Here is a 23,662-nt window from a genome sequence, read left to right as displayed (position 1 = left end):
TGACATCCTCCCCCATCCTACTGTGTGGTGACAGCCTCCATTACCTACTGTATGGACGCAGCCTGCCCGCCCTCCTGTGTAGTGACAACCTCCCCCGCCCTCCTGTGTGGTGGCAGCCCCCCACCCTCCTGTGTGGTGACAGACTCCCCCATCCTCCTGTGTGGTGACAGCCTCCATAACCTCCTGTGTGGTGGCAGCCTGCCCGCCCTCCTGTGTGGTGGCAGCCTCCCCCGCCCTCCTGTGTGGTGACAGCCTCCATGACCTACTGTGTGGTGGCAGCCTGCCGACCCTCCTGTGTGGTGGCAGCCTCCCCCGCCCTCCTGTGTGGTGACAGCCTCCCCCGCATTCCTGTGTGGTGACAGCCTCCCCCATCCTCCTGTGTGGTGACAGCCTCCATGACCTACTGTGTGGTGGCAGCCTGTCCGCGCTCCTGTGTGGTGACAACCTCCCCGTCCTCCTATGTGGTGGCAGCCACCCCCGCCCCCCTGTGTGGTGACAACCTCCCCCGCCCTCCTGTGTGGTGGCAGCCCCCCACCCTCCTGTGTGGTGACAGACTCCCCCATCCTCCTGTGTGGTGACAGCCTCCATAACCTCCTGTGTGGTGGCAGCCTGCCCGCCCTCCTGTGTGGTGGCAGCCTCCCCCGCCCTCCTGTGTGGTGACAGCCTCCCCCGCCTTTTTGTGTGGTGATAGCCTCCCCCATCCTCCTGTGTGGTGACAGCCTCCATGACCTACTGTGTGGTGGCAGCCTGCCGACCCTCCTGTGTGGTGGCAGCCTCCCCCGCCCTCCTGTGTGGTGACAGCCTCCCCCGCATTCCTGTGTGGTGACAGCCTCCCCCATCCTCCTGTGTGGTGACAGCCTCCATGACCTACTGTGTGGTGGCAGCCTGTCCGCGCTCCTGTGTGGTGACAACCTCCCCGTCCTCCTATGTGGTGGCAGCCACCCCCGCCCCCCTGTGTGGTGACAGCCTCCCCCATCCTCCTGTGTGGTGACAGCCTCCTTGACCTCCTGTGTGTTGGCAGCCTGCCCGCCCTCCTGTGTGGTGACAGCCTCCCCCATCTTCCTGTGTGGTGGCAGCTTAACCCGCCCTCCTGTGTGGTAAGAGCCTCCCTGCCGTCCTGTGTGGTGACAGCCTCCCTGTCCTCCTGTGTGGTGGCAGCCTCCTCCGCACCTCCTGTGTGGTGACAGCATCCATGACCTCCTGTGTGGTGACAGCCTCCCTGCCGTCCTGTGTAATGGCAGCCTCCCTGCCCTCCTGTGTGGTGACAGCCTCTGCCATCCTCCTGTGTGGTGGCAGCTCCCCCGCTCTCCTGTGTGGTGACAGCCTCCCCCGCCATCCTGTGTGGAGACAGCCTCCCCCGCCCTCCTGTGTGGTGACAGCCTCCCCTGCCCTCCTGTGTGGTAACAGCCTCCCCTATCCTCCTGTGTGGTGATAGCCTCCATGACCTCCTGTGTGGTGGCAGCCTGCCCGCCCTACTGTGTGGTGACGGCCTCCCTGCCCTCCTGTGTGGTGGCTGCCTCCCCCGCCCTCCTGTGTGGTGACAGCCTCCCCCATCTTCCTGTCTAGTGGCAGCCTCCTATGTGGTAAGAGCCTCCCTGCCGTCATGTGTGGTAACAGCCTCCCTGTACTACTGTGTGGTGGCAGCCTCCCCCACTCTCCTGTGTGGTGACAGCCTCCCCCATCTTCCTGTGTGGTGGCAGCCTAACCCGCCCTCCTGTGTGGTAAGAGCCTCCCTTCCGTCCTGTGTGGTGACAGCCTCCCTGTCCTCCTGTGCGGTGGCAGCCTCCCCCGCCCTCCTGTGTGGTGACAGCCTCCCCTATCCTCCTGTGTGGTGGTAGCCTACCCCGCCCTCCTGTGTGGTGACAGCCTCCCCCGCCCTCCTGTGTGGTGCCAGCCTCCAAGACCTACCGTGTGGTGGCAGCCTGCCCGCCCTCCTGTGTGGTGGCAACCTCCCCGTCCTCCTGTGTGGTTGCAGCCTTCCCCGCCCTTCTGTGTAGTGGCAGCCTCCCCCGCCCTCCTGTGTGGTGACAGAATCCCCCATCCTCCTGTGTGGTGGCAGCCTACCCCACCCTCCTGTGTGGTGACAGCCTCCCCCATCCTCCTGTGTGGTGCCAGCCACCTTGACCTCCTGCCCGCCCTCCTGTGTGGTGACAGCCTCCCCCATCTTCCTGTGTGGTAAGAGCCTCCCGCCGTCCTGTGTGGTGACAGCCTCCCCCGCCCTCCTGTGTGGTGACAGCCTCCCTCATCCTCCTGTGTGGTGCCAGCCTCCATGACCTACTGTGTGGTGGCAGCCTAACCACCCTCCTGTGTGGTGACAACCTCCACGCCCTCCTGTGTGGTGGCAGCCTCCCCCATCCTCCTGTGTGGTGACAGTCTCCATGACCTCCTGTGTGGTGGCAGCCTGCCCGTTCTCCTGTGTGGTGGCAGCCTCCCCCATCCTCCTGTGTGGTGACAGCCTCCCCCGCCCTCCTGTGTGGTGCGAGCCTCCATGACCTATTGTGTGGTGGCAGCCTGCCCGCCCTCCTGTGTGGTGACAACCTCCCCGCCCTCCTGTGTGGTGGCAGCCTCCCCACCATCCTGTGTGGTGACAGCCTCCCCCGCCCTCCTGCATGGAGAAAGTCTCCCCCATCCTCCTGTGTGGTGACAACCTCCCCGCCTTTAAAGGATCTGCCAGGCACAACTTCTGTGTATACGCCCATGGGTAATCAGTCTGCACCTGAGTCTATGTCTCTGAGACTGACTCCATTTTCCACCACTCAGGATGGCAGGCTTAGGAGTGGGAGAGCCTATCGCAGCCTGGCCAGACGGAGCTAGCTCCCGCCCTCTGTCTATTTATACCTGCCTTTACTGTTCCTCCTTTGCTTGTGATTCTTCTCGTGTGGTTTCCTGGCCTTGCTGCAGCTCCTAGCTATTTGACCTTTCCTCATACTGACCCCGGCTTACTGACTACTCTCCTGCTCTGCGTTTGGTAACTCGTACATTCCTGGTTTGACTCGGCTCGTTCACCTCTCTTGTTGATCACGGTGTTGCCGTGGGCAACTGCCCCATTTCCCTTTGCTTGTGTCCCCTTGTCTGTTGGTCTGTCGTGCACCTACTGAGCGTAGGGACCGTCGCCCAGTTGTACCCCGTCGCCTAGGGCGGGTCGTTGCAAGTAGGCAGGGACTGAGTGGTGGGTAGATTAGGGCTCACTGTCTGTTTCCCTACCCCCCTGTCATTACATAATCACAAGCCCATATACCTAGGCTACCCTGGTCCCTCACTCTATTATGGACCCCCTTGAGACCCTGGCTCAGCAAATGCAGGGTCTCTACCTACAGGTCCAGGCCCTGGCTCAGAGGGTCAACCAGCCTGACGCTGCCATGGTAGTACCCCTCACCTCACCTCTTGAACCCCACCTCAAGTTGCCTGACCGGTTCTCAGGGGACCGGAGGACTTTTCTCTCCTTTCGGGAGAGTTGTAAGCTCTACTTTCGCTTAAAGCCCCACTCCTCAGGTTCTGAGAGCCAGCGGGTGGGTATAATTATGTCCCGGCTCCAGGAAGGGCCCCAAGAATGGGCCTTCTCCCTGGCTCCTGACGCCCCTGAATTTTCCTCCGTTGACCGTTTCTTTTCTGCTCTCGGACTCATTTATGACGAGACTGACAGGACTGCCTTTGCCGAGAGTCAGCTGGTGACCTTACGTCAGGGTAAGAGACCTGTGGAGGAGTATTGCTCTGACTTTAGGAAGTGGTGCGTAGCTTCTCGGTGGAATGACCCTGCCTTAAGGTGCCAGTTTAGGTTGGGTCTGTCGAACGCCCTGAAAGACCTGCTAGTTAGCTATCCCTGTTCTGACTCCTTAGACCAGGTTTTGGCTTTAGCGGTACGACTTGACCGACGTCTCAGGGAACGACAACTTGAACGGTTTTGTGTTTTCCCCTCTGACTCCCCCATGATGCCTCCCGAGGTCCCGTTGCTTCGCTCTTCCACGGAAGACTCGGAGGTACCTATGCAACTCGGGGCCTCCGTGTCCCCCCGTCAACGTAGTGAGTTCCGCAGGAAGAATGGTCTCTGCTTCTATTGTGGGGATGACAAACATCAAGTGAACACCTGTCCTAGGCGTAAGAATAAGCAGCCGGAAAACTTCCGCGCCTAAGTGATCATCGGGGAGGTCACTTGGGCGCACAGGTATTTCCCGTAAATATGAAACGTAATAAAATCTTGCTTCCCTTTCAGGTCTCTTTTGGTGGTAGGTCTGCTACCGGCAGTGCCTTCGTGGATTCAGGGTCTTCTGCTAATATCATGTCTGTGGAATTTGCTATGTCTCTAGCTATGCCTTTGATTGATTTGCTTAAACCTGTCCCGGTAGTGGGTATCGACTCCACTCCTCTTGCTAATGGTTATTTTACTCAGCATACCCCTGTTTTTGAACTCCTTGTTGGCTCCATGCATTTGGAGCAGTGCTCTGTACTGTTGATGTAGGGATTATCGTACGATTTGGTTTTAGGCCTTCCCTGGTTGCAGTTGCATAATCCCACGTTTGACTGGAATACTGGGGAGCTTACCAAATGGGGTAATGAATGCTTGACGTCATGTTTTTCTGTTAATTCTATTTCTCCCCCTGAGGAGGTGAACACGCTACCTGAGTTTGTTCAGGACTTCGCTGATGTTTTCTCTAAGGAGGCCTCCGAAGTGTTACCTCCTCATAGAGAATACGATTGCGCTATCGATTTGGTACCATGAGCTAAGCTCCCTAAGGGTAGGATATTTAATCTCTCTTGTCCCGAACGTGAAGCCATGAGAGAGTATATCCAGGAATGCCTGGCCAAGGGTTACATTCGCCCCTCTACTTCTCCTGTAGGTGCTGGCTTCTTCTTCGTAGGGAAGAAGGATGGTGGTCTTAGGCCATGCCTCCTGTGTGGTGACAGCCTCCATGACCTACTGTGTGGTGGCAGCTTGTTCGCCCTCCTGTGTGGTGAAAACCTCCCCGCCCTCCTATGTGGTGGCAGCCTCCCCCACCCTCCTTTGTGTGAAAGCCTCCATGACCTCCTGTGTGGTGGCAGCCTGCCCGCCCTCCTGTGTGGTGGCAGCCTCCATGACCTAGTGTGTGGTGGCAATCTACCCACCCTTCTGAGTGGTGGCAGCCTCCCCCACCCTCCTGTGTGGTGGCAGCCTCCCCCGCCCTCCTGTGTGGTTACAGCCTCCCCCAACCTCCTGTGTGGTGACAGCCTCCATGACCTACTTTGTGGTGGCAGCCTGCCCACCCTCCTGTGTGGTGACAGCCTCCCTGCCCTCCTTTGTGGTGGCAGCCTCCCCCATCCTCCTGTGTGGTGACAGCCTCCATGACCTACTGTGTGGTGGCAGCCTGTCCGCCCTCCTGTGTGGTGAAAATCTCCCCGCCCTCCTATGTGGTGGCAGCCTCCCCCGCCCTCCATTGTGTGACAGCCTCCATGACCTACTGTGTGGTGGCAGCCTGTCCGCCCTCCTGTGTGGTGACAACCTCCCCGCCCTCCTGTGTGGTGGCAGACTCCCCCGCCCTCCTGTGTGGTGACAGCCTCCCTGCCGTCCTGTGTGGTGACAGCCTCCCCTGCCCTCCTGTGTGGTGACAGCCTCCATGACCTCCTGTGTGGTGGCAGCCTGCCCACCCTCCTGTGTGGTGACAGCCTCCCCCATCTTCCTGTGTGGTGGCAGCCTCCCCCGCCCTCCTGTGTAGTGACAGCCTCCCTGCCGTCCTGTGTGGTGACAGCCTCCCTGCCCTCCTGTGTGGTGGCAGCCTCCCCCACTCTCCTGTGTCGTGACAGCCTCCATGAAATCCTATGTGGTGACAGCCTCCCTGCCGTCCTGTGTGGTGGCAGCCTCCCTGCCCTCCTGTGTGGTGGCAGCCTCCATGATCTCCTGTGTGGTGGCAAACTGCCCACCCTTCTGTGTGGTGGCAGCCTCCTTCACCCTCCTGTGTGGTGACAGCCTCCCTCATCCTCCTGTGTGGTGCCAGCCTCCATGACCTACTGTGTGGTGGCAGCCTGCCCACCCTCCTGTGTGGAGAAAGTCTCCCCCATCCTCCTGTGTGGTGACAGCCTCCATGACCTCCTGTGTGGTGGCAGGCTGCCCGCCCTCCTGTGTGGTGGCAGCCTCCCCGCCCTCCTGTGTGGTGACAGCCTTCCCCGCCCTCCTGTGTGGTGACAGCCTCCCCCGCCTTTCTGTGTGGTGACAGCCTCCCTCGCCCTCCTGTGTGGTGGCAGCCTCCCCCACCCTCCTGTGTGGTGGCAGCCTCCCTGCCCTCCTGTGTGGTGGCAGCCTCCCTGCCCTCCTGTGTGGTGGCAGCCTCTCTGCCCTCCTGTGTGGTGGCAGCCTCTCCCGCCCTCCTGTGTGGTGGCAGCCTCCCCTGCCCTCCTGTGTGATGACAGCCTCCCCCGCCCTCCTTTGTGGTGACAGCCTCCATGACCTACTGTGTGGTGGCAGCCTGTTCGCCCTCCTGTGTGGTGAAAACCTCCCTTCCCTCCTATGTGGTGGCAGCCTCCCCCGCCCTCCTTTGTGTGACAGCCTCCATGACCTTCTGTGTGGTGGCAGCCTGTCCGCCCTCCTGTGTGGTGACAACCTCTCCGCCCTCCTGTGTGGTGGCAGACTCCCCTGCCCTCCTGTGTGGTGACAGCCTCCCCCGCCCTCCTGTGTGGTGACAGCCTCCATGACCTACTGTGTGGTGGCAGCTTGTTCGCCCTCCTGTGTGGTGAAAACCTCCCCCACCCTCCTTTGTGTGACAGCCTCCATAACCTCCTGTGTGGTGGCAGCCTGCCCGCCCTCCTGTGTGGTGGCAGCCTCCATGACCAAGTGTGTGGTGGCAATCTACCCACCCTTCTGAGTGGTGGCAGCCTCCCCCACCCTCCTGTGTAGTGGCAGCCTCCCCCGCCCTCCTGTGTGGTCACAGCCTCCCCCGCCCTCCTGTGTGGTGACAGCCTCCATGACCTACTTTGTGGTGGCAGCCTGCCCACCCTCCTGTGTGGTGACAGCCTCCCCGCCCTCCTGTGTGGTGGCAGGCTCCCCCATCCTCCTGTGTGGTGACAGTCTCCATGACCTCCTGTGTGGTGGCAGCCTTCCCTGCCCTCCTGTGTGGTGACAGAATCCCCCATCCTCCTGTGTGGTGGCAGCCTGCCCGCCCTCCTGTGTGTTGACAGCCTCCCCCATCTTCCTGTGTGTTGGCAGCCTAACCCGGCCTCCTGTGTGGTAAGAGCCTCCCTGCCGTCCTGTGTGGTGACAGTCTCCCTGTCCTCCTGTGTGGTGCCAGCCTCCATGACCTACTGTGTGGTGGCAGCCTGCCCGCCCTCCTGTGTGGTGACAACCTCCCCGCCCTCCTGTGTGGTGGCAGCCTCCCCACCGTCCTGTGTGGTGACAGCCTCCCCCGCCCTCCTGCGTGGAGAAAGTCTCCCCCATCCTCCTGTGTGGAGGTAGCCTCCATGACCTCCTCTGTGGTGGCAGCCTGCCCGCCCTCCTGTGTGGTTGCAGTTTCCCCGCCCTCCTGTGTGGTGACAGCCTCCCCCACCCTCCTGTGTGGTGGCAGCCTCTGCCATCCTCCTGTGTAGTGGAAGCCTACCCCGCCCTCCTGTGTGGTGACAGCCTCCCCCATCCTCCTGTGTGGTGCCAGCCTCCATGAACTACTGTGTGGTGGCAGCCTGCCCGCCCTCCTGTGTGGTGACAACCTCCCCGCCCTCCTGTGTGGTGGCAGCCTCCCCACCGTCCTGTGTGGTGACAGCCTCCCCCACCCTCCTGCGTGGAGAAAGTCTCCCACATCCTCCTGTGTGGAGGTAGCCTCCATGACCTCCTCTGTGGTGGCAGCCTGCCCGCCCTTCTGTGTGGTTGCAGTTTCCCCGCCCTCCTGTGTGGTGACAGCCTCCCCCGCCCTCCTGTGTGGTGACAGACTACCCCGCCCTCCTGTGTGGTGACAGCCCCCATGACCTACTGTGTGGTGGCAGCCTGTCCGCCCTCCTGTGTGGTGACAACCTCCCCGCCCTCCTATGTGGTGGCAGCCTCCCCCGCCCTCCTGTGTGGTGGCAGCCTCACTGCCCTCCTGTGTGGTGGCAGTCTCCCTGCCCTCCTGTGTGGTGGCAGCCTCCCCCACCCTCCTGTGTGGTGGCAGCCTCCCCTGCCCTCCTGTGTGGTGGCAGCCTCCCCTGCCCTCCTGTGTGGTGACAGCCTCCCCTGCCCTCCTGTGTGGTGGCAGCCTCCATGCCCTCCTTTGTGGTGACAGCCTCCCCCGCCCTCCTGTGTGGTGACAGCCTCCCCCATCCTCCTGTGTGGTGCCAGCCTCCATGACCTACTGTGTGGTGGCAGCCTCCCCCATCCTGTGTGGTGACAACCTTCTGTGTGGTAGCAGCCTCCCCCGTTCTCCTGTGTGGTGACAGCCTCCCCCGCCCTCCTGTGTGGTGACAGTCTCCCCCATCCTCCTGTGTGGTGACAGGCTCCCCCGCCCTCCTGTGTGGTGGCAGCCTGCCCGCCCTACTGTGTGGTGGCAGCCTGCCCGCCCTCCTGTGTGGTGGCAGCCTCCCCCGCCCTCCTGTGTGGTGGCAGCCTCCCCCGCCCTCCTGTGTGGTGACAGCCTCTCCCATCTTCCTGTGTGGTGACAGCCTCCATGACCTACTGTGTGGTGGCAGCCTGCCCGCCTTCCGGTCTGGTGACAACCTCCCCGCCCTCCTGTGTGGTGGCAGCCTCCCCCGCCCTCCTGTATGATAACAGTCTGCCCAACCTCCTCTGTGGTGACAGCCTCCCCATCCTCCTGTGTGGTGGCAGCCTACCCCGCCCTCCTGTATGGTGACAGCCTACCCCGCCCTCCTGTATGGTGACAGCCCCCCTGCCGTCCTGTGTGGTGACAGCCTCCCTGCCTTCCTGTTTGGTGGCAGCCTCCCCCGCTCTCCTGTGTGGTGACAGCCTCCATGACCTCCTGTGTGGTGACAGCCTCCGCCATCCTCCTATGTGGTGAAAGCTTCCATGACCTCCTGTGTGGTGGCAGCCTGCCCGCCATCCTGTGTGGTGACAGCCTCCCCCGCCCTCCTGTGTGATGACAGCATCCCCCGCCCTCCTGTGTGGTGACAGCCTGCCCGCCCTCCTGTGTGGTGACAACCTCCCCGCCCTCCTGTGTAATGGCAGCCTCCCCCACCCTCCTGTGGGGTGACAGCCTCCCCCGCTCTCCTGTGTGGTGACAGTCTCCACCATTCTCCTGTGTGGTGACAGCCTCCATGACCTCCTGAGTGGTGGCAGCCTGCCCGCCCTCCTGTGTGGTGGCAGTCTCCCCCGCCCTCCTGTGTGGTGACAGCCTCTGCCGCCCTCCTGTGTGGTGACAGCCTCCGCCGCCCTCCTGTGTGGTGACAGCCTCCGCCGCCCTCCTGTGTGGTGACAACCTCCATGACCTCTTGTGTGGTGACAGCCTGCCCGCCCTCCTGTGTGGGGACTGCCTCCCCGGCCTCCTGTGTGGTGGCAGCCTCCATCACCTCCTGTGTGGTGGCAGCCTCCATCACCTCCTGTGTGGTGGCAGCTTTCCTGCCCTCCTGTGTGGTGAGGGTGGGGTGATGGAGAAATTACAGAACAACTTGGTGCTGCAAACAATGTCCTTACGCTGCTAATGTTAGGACCATGTGTGCGGCAGCGCGATAATCTGAAGATGCCGAGGAGCGGAAAGAATAAAAATACAGCAGAGAGGGGTCTGGTCTGGGGTCTGAACTAATTTAGGGCTCTAGTTTGTAGTCAGAATTAATTTAGGAGTCTGGTCTGGGGTCTGATTTCGTTTTAGTTCTGGGGTCTAATTATTTGTGTTGCTATAAAAGCTGGGCGTGACTGCAATAGCGAGGGTCTAAAGATGTCTGGGCAGAAAGCTCTGCAGTGGGCAGAAGAAGTTATCATAGTGGTTGGGCCAGGGTGGAGAAGTAAAGGAGATAGAATGTCTACAATCAGAGAAGATGTCACCTGTAAGGGTGCGTTCACATATGTCAGTTGCATCAGCATCAGTTTTTTGTCTCTTATGTGATTACAACTGATGCAATAACTGATGCAAAAATGTATCTGTTGCCATCAGGCAATTTCACGATTTTTACTACAAAACCATCAGTTGTCACCAGGCTTTTTCCCTGTAGATAATGCCACAGTGCCCTCTGTATATAGTGCCACACCCCCTGTAGATAGTGCCACACATGCCCTCCCTGTAGATAGTGCCACACAGTGTTCCTGTAGATAGTGCCACACACCCCCTGTAGACAATGACACACTGCCCTCTGTAGATAATGCAGCAATGCCCTCTGTATATAGTGCCACACACCCCCTGTATATAGCACCACACAACCCCTGAATATAGTGCCACACACCCCCTGTAGATAGTGCAACACATGCCCTCCCTGTAGATAATGCCACACAGTGCTCCTGTAGATAGTGATACACACCCCCTGTAGATAGTGCCACACAGCGCCCTTCATGTATATAGTGCCACACACCCCCTATAGATAATGAAACACTGCCCTCTGTAGATAATGCAGCAGTGCCCTCTGTATATAGTGCCAACCCCCCTGTAGATAGTGCCACACAAGCCCTCCCTGTAGATAGTACCACACAGCGTCCACTGTAAATGGCACCACACAGCGCCCCTGTAGATAATGCCACAGTGCCCTCTGTATATAGTGCCACACCCCCTGTAGATAGTGCCACACATGCCCTCCCTGTAGATAATGCCACACACTGCTCCTGTAGATAGTGCCACACACCCCCTGTAGATAATGAAACACTGCCCTCTTTAGATAATGCATCAGTGCCCTCTGTATATAGTGCCACACACCCCCTGAATATAGGACCACACACCCCCTGTAGATAGTGCCACACAGCGCCCTCCCTGTCTATAGTGCCACACACCCCCTGTATATAGTGCCACACACCCCCTGAATATAGTGCCACACACCCCCTGAATATAGTGCCACACATGCCCTCCCTGTAGATAATGCCACACAGTACTCCTGTAGATAGTGCCACACACCCACTGTAGATAGTACCACACAGCGCCCTCCCTGTATATAGTGCCACACACCCCCTGTATATAGTGCCACACACCCCCTGTAGATAATGAAACACTGCCCTCTGTATGTATTGCAGCAGTGCCCTCTGTATATGGTGCCACACACCCCCTGTAGATAGGGCCACACATCCCCTCTCTGTAGATAGTGCCACACAGTGTCCACTGTAAATGGCACCACACAGCCCCCCCTGAAGAGAATGCCACAGTGCCCTCTGTATACAGTGCCACACACCCCCTGTAGATAGTGCCACACATGCCCGCTCTGTAGATAGTGCCACACAGCGTCCACTGTAAATGGCACCACACAGCGCCCCTGTAGATAATGCCACAGTGCCCTCTGTATATAGTGCCACACCCCCTGTAGATAGTGCCGGGTGCTGCCGGAAGGTGCATGCAGCAGCACCAGGCGTTCATCCTACAGTACAGAGCTACAGCTAAAATCAATCATTAGCACTACAAAGACTCTCTGTGCATCCCAGGCCTAATTAACAACTAAGTATTATAACTCTTCCTGTCAATATGATGTATCCCGACACAGTGTGACATATCCATGATGGCAGAAGTCAAAGATGATTGAGCAGTGTCAGATTGTGTATAGACACAGATGTTTAACAAGGAGAATAGTAGCACCCTGTTGTCAATGTATTTTTATAAATAGCCAGGAGGAATAACAGAGGAACGGCACAATGATGATGAGTTACGTAGTCCTGTACCTGTGTAGTCATCACATGAACAGTACTAATGAGGATTTCCAGTTATTGGCAGCAAGCAGAGATCTTGAAAATGGTGAGGAATCGGAAAAGAATAATATACTTCTCTATATACAACGTTAAGCTTTACTTTCTGAAACGCAGAATACTCCTAAAACACAGGTCCAAAAAGTAGAAGATGTGGTCGAAAGTCCTTCATACAGTCCTTGACCCGGCACAAGACTGGACAATCTTATCATTCTGCCGCCCTTGGCTCCGGCTGCCCGGCACCAGATACCTTCTAAGTCCAGGTCAAAGGATCTACTAGATAAAGTCTCCCACTTGACTTAGGAACCACTAGATTAAAGTCCTCATGCCAAGTGACCAGGATAAATAAGGACTGATGGACATCCAAACCGAGAGTCTGAAGGGTCAATTCCATGAGGACCCTCAACCAGATGGGTGGTCCTCAACTTCTTTCAACTCAAGCAAGGACTTCGCGTGGACTCTTCTCTCCACATGTTCTTTTGTAGGATATTATCCAATCATCTCTGTCCCTTCATATCCTAACACTAGAATGTTCTATACATGAGACCACCCCTGTATGTCTATGAGACCCTTCATCCAGTTCATCACCATCATAATCATCATCATCATCATCATCAACACTGACCTGTGATCTGGTTGGAGGCTCTAGTAAATCTCAGGTCAGCATAGACGACGGCCATGAACGCTCAGAACCTTCGTCTTCACTTCTGCAAGAAAACTCATAAGAGGAAGTAAGTGCCGAAAACAAGAGGAACCCACCGAGAGAGAGGAAACCAGAGACTGAACCCACGAGCGGCCAAGGGTGACAAGGACTGTGTGCATATAGCAACATATATCCCCCTTTTTAGTCTCCCCCAATTAACTTCAAATAAATTAACCACCGAGACTTAAACTTCTTTGAAAGTGGGGTTGACTCGGGGGTCGGCCACAGCTTTATTAACACAATAGAAATTGAAATAACATTTGACAAAAATATAAACTCTAAATGATCTTAACAAAGGTCAATGAATAACCCGTATGCCTGCCTATCCCAAGGGCATGTAGGTAAATCCCCTTCTACTACCGCCCGCTGTGACATAAAATAACCATAATACCAAATACACCAACAAGACACCACCGTGTCATAAAACCACAGTATACATTTCTCTTTCATTTGTTTGTTTGTTTTTTTTTAAATATAAAAACGTTCTTTCCATTATCCGTTACAATTTCTCCTTTTTCTTCATTGTTTTTTTTTTTCTTTACTTTTTTTCTTTGAAACCGACCATAACATAAAGATTTCCTGGTTTTTTATGCTTGTTTTGCATTTTTTTGTAAATAAAATATACAGTGCACAAACAACCAACAACTCAATACACCAATAACCAACATCATATATGGGAAGGAGGGAGGGAAAAAAACGGGAAAGAGGCCGCCCACCAAGGTAAGTGGCCTATATACCGCTACCCCATTACCCTAAACACACCCCTTCTGTGTCCTAATGCCCCTATCTAACTGACTCACCCAACAAGGGAAGGGGAGGGGGAGACTACACATACCTTAACCCCTTACACGCAACAGTCCCTGGCTCAGTGGTTAGACATCTGTGAGCCTCCATAAACCATCAGTGTGACATGTGTGGGTGAAGGTTACAGCAACGTCTCTAGTCCTGCTTCGTCCTACACAGATGTCAGGGACTCACCTACTAGGTATTTACTTCTGTAGACTATAGAGCAGCGACATATTCCGCCGCGCTGTACAGAGATCGTCACCAGTCACATCAGTCACCAATGAAGCTCACAATATAATGTCCCATATAGTGAGTGGAAACCCCCAGAAGACCGGAGGACAATCAATCTCTATACAGATGATGTCCCTGGTCAGATTCATCCTCAGTGCTGCAACAGAAAATTGCTGACCACTGCAGACCGCTGCTGTCCACTGCAGGCCACTGCAGACCACCAACATCCACAGTGCTCCACATTACAGTGATATCCACAGTGCTCCACATAACACTGACATCCATAGTGTTCCAAATAACACTGACAGCCACAGTGCCCCCATAACAGTGACATCCACAGTGCTCCACAGAACAGTGACATCCACAGTGCTCCACATAACAGTGACACCCACAGTGCTCCACATAAAAGTGACACCCACAGTGCTCCACATTACAGTGATATCCACAGTGCTCCACATAACACTGACATCCATAGTGTTCCAAATAACACTGACAGCCACAGTGCCCCCATAACAGTGACATCCACAGTGCTCCACATAACAGTGACATCCACAGTGCTCCACATAACAGTGACACCCACAGTGCCCCCATAACAGTGACATCCACAGTGCTCCACATAACAGTGACATCCACAGTGCTCCACATTACAGTGACACCCAAAGTGCTCCACATAACAGTGACATCCACAGTGCTCCACATAACACTGACATCCATAGTGCTCCACATAACACTGACAGCCACAGTGCCCCCATAACAGTGACATCCACAGTGCTCCACATAACAGTGACATCCACAGTGCTCCACATAACAGTGACACCCACAGTGACATCCACAGTGCTCCACATAACAGTGACATCCACAGTGCTCCACATAACAGTGACATCCACAGTGCTCCACATAACAGTGACACCCACAGTGCTCCACATAACAGTGACACCCACAGTGCTCCACATACCAGTGACATCCACAGTGCTCCACATAACAGTGACATCCACAGTGCTCCACATAAAAGTGACACCCACAGTGCTACACATAACAGTGACATCCACAGTGCTCCACATAACAGTGACACCCACAGTGCTCCACATAACAGTGACATCCACAGTGCTGCACATAACCGTGACACCCACAGTGCTCCACATAACAGTGACATCCACAGTGCTCCACATAACAGTGACACCCACAGTGCTCCACATAACAGTGACACCCACAGTGCTCCACATACCAGTGACACCCACAGTGCTCCACATACCAGTGACATTCACAGTGCTCCACATAACAGTGACATCCACAGTGCCCCACATAACAGTGACACCCACAGTGCCCCACATAACAGTGACACCCACAGTGCTCCACATAACAGTGACACCCACAGTGCTCCACATAACAGTGACACCCACAGTGCTCCACATAACAGTGACATCCACAGTGCTCCACATAACAGTGACACCCACAGTGCTCCACATAACAGTGACACCCACAGTGCTCCACATAACAGTGACACCCACAGTGCTCCACATAACAGTGACATCCACAGTGCTCCACATAACAGTGACATCCACAGTGCTCCACATAACAGTGACACCCACAGTGCTCCACGTAACAGTGACAGCCACAGTGCCCCCATAACAGTGACATCCATATTGCTCCACATAACAGTGACATCCACAGTGCTCCACATAACAGTGACATCCACAGTGCTCCACATAACAGTGACATCCACAGTGCTCCACATAACAGTGACATCCACAGTGCTCCACATAACAGTGACATCCACAGTGCTGCACATAACAGTGACAGCCACAGTGCTCCACATAACAGTGACATCCACAGTGCTCCACATAACAGTGACATCCACAGTGCCCCACATAACAGTGACACCCACAGTGCTCCACATAACAGTGACACCCACAGTGCTCCACATAACAGTGACACCCACAGTGCTCCACATAACAGTGACACCCACAGTGCTCCACATAACAGTGACACCCACAGTGCTCCACATAACAGTGACATCCACAGTGCTCCACATAACAGTGACACCCACAGTGCCCCACATAACAGTGACACCCACAGTGCTCCACATAACAGTGACATCCACAGTGCTCCACATAACAGTGACATCCACAGTGCCCCACATAACAGTGACACCCACAGTGCTCCACATAACAGTGACATCCACAGTGCTCCACTTAGCAGTGACATCCACAGTGCTCCACATAACCGTGACACCCACAGTGCTCCACATAACAGTGACACCCACAGTGCCCCACATAACAGTGACATCCACAGTGCTCCACATAACAGTGACACCCACAGTGCTCCACATAACAGTGACACCCACAGTGCTCTACATAACAGTGACATCCACAGTGCTCTACATAACAGTGACATCCACAGTGACAGCCACAGTGCCCCCATAACAGTGACATCCATATTGCTCCCCATAACAGTGACACCCACAGTGCTCCACATAACAGTGACATCCACAGTGCTCCACATAACAGTGACATCCACAGTGCTCCACATAACAGTGACATCCACAGTGCTGCACATAACAGTGACAGCCACAGTGCTCCACATAACAGTGACATCCACAGTGCTCCACATAACAGTGACATCCACAGTGCCCCACATAACAGTGACACCCAGTGCTCCACATAACAGTGACACCCACAGTGCTCCACATAACAGTGACACCCACAGTGCTCCACATAACAGTGACACCCACAGTGCTCCACATAACAGTGACACCCACAGTGCTCCACATAACAGTGACACCCACAGTGCTCCACATAACAGTGACATCCACAGTGCTCCACATAACAGTGACACCCACAGTGCCCCACATAACAGTGACACCCACAGTGCTCCACATAACAGTGACACCCACAGTGCTCCACATAACAGTGACACCCACAGTGCTCCACATAAGGGGGGATTCACACGAGCGTGTATTCGGTCCGTGCGGGCCGCGTGGTTTTCACGCGGCACGCATGGACCAATACAAGTCTATGGGGCAGTACAGACAGTCCGTGCTTTTTGCGCAGCGTTTGTCTGCTGCGCAAAAAGCGCGACAGGTTCAATAACTCTGCGTATTTCGCGCATCACGCACCCATTGAAGTCAATGGGTGCGTGAAAATCACGCGCACCACACGGAAGCACTTCCGTGGGACGAGCGTGATTCGCGCAACAGCAGTGAAAAGGATGAATGAAAACCGAAAAGCACCACGTGCTTTTCTGTTTCCGAACATCCAAACGGAGTGTCTTTGCGATGAGCGAAGCCGGACAAGCGTACCGAACTTCACCGGGTTCGGCCAAACTCGTTTTGGCCGATCCCGGCAAAAAAATTATCGGTACGCGACGTCAGGAGATAGTCACTGTCCATGGTGCTGAAAGAGTTAAACTGTTTCAGCACCATGGACAGTGACTTGCGATCCCAAAATACATTAACCTGTAAAAAAAAAACGAAGTTCTAACTTACCGATTACTCCTGTCTCCTTCCTGCAGTCCGACCTCCCGGGATGACACTTCAGTTCAAGTGACAGCTCCAGCCAATCACAGGCCAAGCACAGGCTGCAGCCAATCACAGGCTGCAGCGGTCACTTGGACTGCTGCGTCATCCAGGGAGGTGGGGCCCGATGTCAAGAGAGGCGCGTCACCAAGGACGCGTCACCAAGGACGCGTCACCAAGGCAACGGCCGGGAAGTTCTCGGTAAGTAGGAACTTTATCTTTTTTTTTTACAGGTTTTTCGCTGTTGTGTTCGGCATTCACTGTCGAGGGTGCTGAAAGATTTAGCTCTTTCAGCACCTTGGACAGTGACGGGCGTTGACAAGCCTCATCTCTATGATGCCGGCTGCGCGAAAATCACGCAGCCGCGCATCAGACACGCATGACACACGCAGCTGTCAAATGGTTTTTGCGCTCGCAAAACGCTGCGTTGTTTGCGCGCGCAAATACGCAACGTTCGTGTGAATCTCCCCTAACAGTGACACCCACAGTGCTCCACATAAAAGTGACATCCACAGTGCTCCACATAACAGTGACATCCACAGTGCTCCACATAACAGTGACATCCACAGTGCTGCACATAACAGTGACACCCACAGTGCTCCACATAACAGTGACATCCACAGTGCTCCACATAACAGTGACACCCACAGTGCTCCACATAACAGTGACACCCACAGTGCTCTACATAACAGTGACATCCACAGTGCTGCACATAACAGTGACATCCACAGTGCTCCACATAACAGTGACATCCACAGTGCTCTACATAACCGTGACACCCACAGTGCTCTACATAACAGTGACATCCACAGTGCTCTACATAACAGTGACATCCACAGTGCTCTACATAACCGTGACACCCACAGTGCTCCACATAACAGTGACATCCACAGTGCTCCACATAACAGTGACATCAACAGTGCTCCACATAACAGTGACATCCACAGTGCTCCACATAACAGTGACATCCACAGTGCTCCACATAACAGTGACATCAACAGTGCTCCACATAACAGTGACATCCACAGTGCTCCACATAACAGTGACATCCACAGTGCTCTACATAACAGTGACATCCACAGTGCTCCACATAACAGTGACATCCACAGTGCTCCACATAACAGTGACATCCACAGTGCTCCACATAACAGTGACACCCACAGTGCTCCACATAACAGTGACACCCACAGTGCTCCACATAACCGTGACACCCACAGTGCTCCACATAACAGTGACACCCACAGTGCTCCACATAACAGTGACACCCACAGTGCTCTACATAACAGTGACATCCACAGTGCTCTACATAACAGTGACATCCACAGTGCTCCACATAACACTGACATCCACAGTGCTCCACATAACAGTGACACCCACAGTGCTCTCCATAACAGTGACACCCACAGTGCTCCACATAACAGTGACATCCACAGTGCTCCACATAACAGTGACACCCACAGTGCCCCCATAACAGTGACACCCACAGTGCTCCACATAACAGTGACATCCACAGTGCTCCCCATAACAGTGACACCCACAGTGCTCCACATAACAGTGACAGCCACAGTGCCCCCATAATGAGGCGATTCACAACCTGAGCAGCTAAGACTGAGCCCTGGCATATTTGTGTGTAGTGTCAGGATATGCCCCCGGAGGTTCTTCACTGTCGCTGCTCCCTCACCGCTCCTCTCCACTAGGGGTATATAGATGTTCACTCACATGTTCGGACTCATCGGTCTCAGCAGTGATCAGACTTGTTGATGATTGATCGCTCCTGCAGGTGATTGATTGCTCCTGCAAGGACAAGAGGCAGCAGAACAATGTACGGACCCTGCACTGACGGAAGGAGGTGATGACCCTATTATTCCCTCGTAATTATCTGTCATTACCCTTATTGATCTTCTGCCATAACTGTATCTATATACCAGGCTCCGGACTCCACCCGTCCCACACAGCCTCTTATAAGCTTCCTCTATACTGAGGCCACAGTCACTTTCTCATCCAGGAATTATCTTCTATAAGCTATAAATGGCCAGAAGGAGGAAGCGGGAGCGGCTATTATACAGCCTGTCCTGATGTATCTGTGTCCTCGGAGGCCTGCCGCCTGTCCTGATGTATCTGTGTCCTCGGAGGCCTGCCCGTCGAGCGGCAATAAGGAGACAATTGGTTTCTTTCGTACTTTATTAATGTGAATTACAGTAGTAATACGCTGGGTGGTCAACTCGAGGCCAGAGACCTCAACTGAACGCAGGAGTCCCACCCTGTACCGGTTGCGTCTAAGATTCATGTCGTTGTTCCTACTGCGCCTCCGTGGGTCACTGCGGGAATTACCTCACGGCCTACTCCAAGAGTAAGGGAGGAGCCCTTGGCCCGCCACAAACTTACTAAACGTCGCTGCTACGCCACTGCGGGTCCTCGTGGCGGTTAACCACTACCATTCACAGTATCACCGGTAACACACTCTAGCGGTTGCTTGCAAACATCACAAGCAACACAATTTACTCTGCCGACAGGGAAATGGTGCCACAGCATTAGTTCGTAGTCAACAATTCAATTTGTGGGCTACCGTCCCTTTAAGACCAACTCGCCATTAAACAGCAGCTTTGCAGATCACAACACACTCTGCTTCACCAGAACTCCACAATGTAACACTAAACTTGTCCTACTGGTTGCCAATAGGAGAGTCTGAGGGTCATGTAGCTTTCAGCAGACTTCTTCACCATATCAGAGCTGCTCCGTTCAGAGAATCAGTCATACACTGTCTTCTGCTGTTCCCGGATAATAAGGATGCAATTCAGCCTCCATTCACTGCTTCAGCCTGAGGAAAACCCCAACTATTCCTCACAGGCTGCAGTCTCTGTCCGTCTGTCCGTCTGTCTGTCTCCCTGTCTCTCTCTCTGTCTCTCTCTCTCCACCGAGTCACATGGCTCCCACTGACTTCCACTTCCTGTCACACAGCTCTGTCTCCTCAGTCACTCATCCTGCAGTGACACCTTGTGGCTGCTAATAATATGACAGGTATACACAGGATAACACATAGTAGGTGCAGATAACACTGAATAGAAGTACCACTAAACATGAAAGATGCACAGGGAAGACAGTTTACTTTAGAAGGGCAGTATCACCCCCTTACATGCCACCAGTCCTGATGTATCTGTGTCCTCAGGAAGCCTGCCACCTGTTCTGATGTATGTGTGTCCTCAGAAAACCTGCCACCTGTCCTGATGTATCTGTGTCCCCAGGAAGCCTGCCACCTGTCCTGATGTATCTGTGTCCACAGAAGGCCTGCCGCCTCTCCTGATGTATCTGTGTCCTCAGGAAGCCTGCCGCCTGTCCTGATGTATCTGCATCCTTAGGAAGCCTGCCACCTGTCCTGATGTATCTGCGTCCTCAGGAAGCCTGCCGCTTGTCCTGATGTATATGTGTCCCCAGGAAGCCTGCCGCCTGTCCTGATGTATCTGTGTCCTCAGGAAGCCTGCCACCTGTCCTGATGTATCTGTGTCACCAGGAAGCCTGCCGCCTGTCCTGATGTATCTGTGTCCTCAGGAAGCCTGCCGCCTGTCCTGATGTATCTGCATCCTTAGGAGGCCTGCCACCTGTCCTGATGTATCTGTGTCCTCAGGAAGCCTGCCGTCTGTCCTGATGTATCTGTGTCCTCAGGAAGCTTGCCGCCTGTCCTGATGTATATGTGTAGTGTCCCAGTACACTCCCTACTTCCATAAGGCCTCATGCACACTTACGTCACCGTTTTCACGACCGCTTTTGACGGGTCCGTGAACCCGTTTTAGCGGCCATGTGGTTTCCGTGTGCACTCCCGTGTGCACTCCGTGTTTCTGTTTCCGTGCGCCGAGCATGGTAATGTCCAGGGTGACAGTACCATACTCGGCGCGCGGAAAATACAATTTTAATGTAATAAAAAATATTTTAAAAAAATAAGTTCATACTTACATTCCTCCTGTCCGGCCTCCAGCGATGACGTTCAATCCATGTCGCCGCTTCAGCCAATCACAGGCTGCCGCGTCACAAAAGAAGGTCGGACTGGAGGAAGAAGAGGGACTCGTCACCAAGACAACGACCGGGTACGTATGAAAGTCTTTATTTTATTTTTAATCAGCAGCCTCTTTTCTCTATCAGTTATTGATAGAGACAAGTGGCTGCCGATTAGTGTAATATTTTTCTAATGTTTTTCTGCCCGCCCGGCGGTTGCTAGGCAACGGCTCCGTCACACACGGACGGCACACGGATGCCTTCCGTGTGCCTTCAGTTTTTTTGACGGCCCCATTGACTTGCATGGGCCTCACGGTCACGGAATCCCGGACCAAACTAGGACATGCTCTACTTTGTATCGGAAAGGAGCAACGGACCGTCAAAAAAACTGAGGTGTGCATGGCCCCATTGAAATGAATGGGTTCAGGTTGCTATCAGTGATAAAAACGGATAGCACCCTGAAGGAAAAAACTGAAGTGTGCATGAGGCCTAATAGGAGTAGTTGTCGTATAGTAGTAGTTTTGTCACAATGTAAGGGTATGTGCACACACACTAATTACGTCCGTAATTGACGGACGTATTTCGGCCGCAAGTACCGGACCGAACACAGTGCAGGGAGCCGGGCTCCTAGCATCATACTTATGTACGACGCTAGGAGTCCCTGCCTCGCTGCAGGACAACTGTCCCGTAGTGTAATCATGTTTTCAGTACGGGACAGTTGTCCTGCAGTGAGGCAGGGACTCCTAGCATCGTACATAAGTATGATGCTAGGAGCCCGGCTCCCTGCACTGTGTTCGGTCCGGTACTTGCGGCCGAAATACGTCCGTAAATTACGGACGTAATTAGTGTGTGTGCACATACCCTAATTGTACTTTGTGTCAGTATGCCTCTGTATATCATGTATATTCTGTGCATACACTGTGTATATTATCCTTTGCTGCCATCTATGGTTGACCCACTGTAAGTGCATGTGAGTGTAGGATTTCAATAACTGCTGAGTCATAACCAGTTTTCCCTCCAGAAACTTCTAGTATTCTGTGGGTGGAGACTGTAGCCCAGCCTACCTCTTAGCAGAGGGCAGGAAAACCAGCAGACGAGTTCTGGGAAGTCTAGTGTGAGGTGCCAGCAACCCATGCTGTGCAAGAGATGGCAGGGAATCTACAGCTATCTACCTGCCACGCCTAGGAGCTGCATGGTGAATTTTACGACCCATGCAAAGCGCAGATATTCCTAGGACCCTTCACCAGTCCATACAGAGGGGATAACATATACATTTCTAGCGCCTCCGAGAAGAGAATCTATCTGCCAGAAAGGAGCAGTTTCAAGAGGAGCCTTTCTGCAATCGTGGACCTTAAAGTAGGCCTCCGGTCAAGTCCAGTGCTCCATAGTTTCCAAGCCACGTGTCTTAGGTCCGCGTCCGGCTATCGGATACCGCGCCCAGTAACCATGAGTAACTACATTTCCCTCAAGTTAGTCACCCACCGGGAGCCAACCGGTGCAGATCCCTTCTGTAGCCATAATAAGGACTGTGTCTCCCCCAAGACCATAGACTGCATAATCTGAGGAAAGTACCGTGTCAGCCTTACCCCTCACAAGCATATCCCTGCAAGCCAGCTAACAAGGGGGCCTCCTATAAGTCATTATACTTGTAATGAGAGACTGCATTGCTGTGAATTATTGCTGCACTTTATGGAAGTTCTCCTCAGTAAACAGACTTTTGGTTAGCAGAGGACTGTGTCTGATTTTGCTTTCCATTTTTTGACAATTGACTTGGTGTGTGTGTCCTAAGAGAGATGCCCAGGGTAGGATCCCACTGCTGCGACCGTGACATCACTAATAAACCAGCCATTAGGGGGGACTGCTACCCCCATCAGGTCCTCTCATAACATCTGCATCCTCTGGGATACCACAAGTCGATTTCTGGCGTCACGAACAGGATGCACCTCAGTGTGCCAGCTACATAGACTTTTGCAAGTGTCATTAACCCTTTATTTGCCAGTAATATCTGGATTGAACTGTTTACTGTGTTTGGCTGCTGCTGACTCTGTGTGTGCTGTGCATTGTTACTGTCAGGCTGTCCGCCTGTATCACACAACCTGCAACATCTTTTCTGCGTCATTTGGTCACACGGCACCGCCAGAGCAGGCCGCAAGTCTCCCTGCTGCTCCTACAGTGCCTGCTGATGCTGCCAAGCATCTTCACCTGTCCTCCAGCAGTGAGTCCAGCTGCAGAGTGTGCATCAGCTACAGTGGTGAGTGCTCATCATAAAGAGGGGGAGCACTTCTGTCAGGTGTGCAGTCATCAGAGACTGAGTTATTACTTGCTGCACCCCCGTTCTTAAAGAGACAGTAACCTCATTGTTGCATCCAAGCTTTTCTTAAAGTGACCGTGTCACTTATCTTCACAGTGGTGCTCAACAACATGTTTGACCCTAGCAACAGTGACCAGCAGGGGCGTAGCTAAAGGCTCATGGGCCCCGATGCAAGAATTCTTACTGGCCCCGCCCCCCCGCAAACTTCTCATGGCCGACGGTCCGCAGCTTTCAGCTGCATCGCTGGGTCTCCTAAGTGACCCAACAATGCAGCACTAGCAGCCGGGGCGTCACTATGGCTGGGTTCACACACCCTATTTACGGACATAATTCGGGCGTTTTAGCATTGAATTACGTCCGAAAATGCGGCTCAAAAGC

At 54.3% G+C, this 23,662-nt stretch overlaps 1 protein-coding gene across 1 annotated transcript in view; it reads right to left on the bottom strand.

The window, feature by feature from the left end:
- LOC142747978 (uncharacterized) overlaps positions 1 to 12,532 on the bottom strand; it is a 66,482-nt gene extending 53,950 nt beyond the window's left edge. The window contains exon 1 of the mRNA XM_075855093.1: positions 12,378 to 12,532. Within this exon, the coding sequence (XP_075711208.1) occupies positions 12,378 to 12,432 (55 nt within the window). The 5' untranslated portion in view covers positions 12,433 to 12,532. The remainder of the gene's footprint in view (positions 1 to 12,377) is intronic.
- Positions 12,533 to 23,662: the final 11,130 nt, after the last annotated feature.

Source organism: Rhinoderma darwinii, chromosome 1 (genome assembly GCF_050947455.1).
Source record: "Rhinoderma darwinii isolate aRhiDar2 chromosome 1, aRhiDar2.hap1, whole genome shotgun sequence".
Lineage (NCBI taxonomy): Eukaryota > Metazoa > Chordata > Amphibia > Anura > Rhinodermatidae > Rhinoderma > Rhinoderma darwinii.
This window is presented reverse-complemented; position numbering and strand designations above follow the sequence as displayed.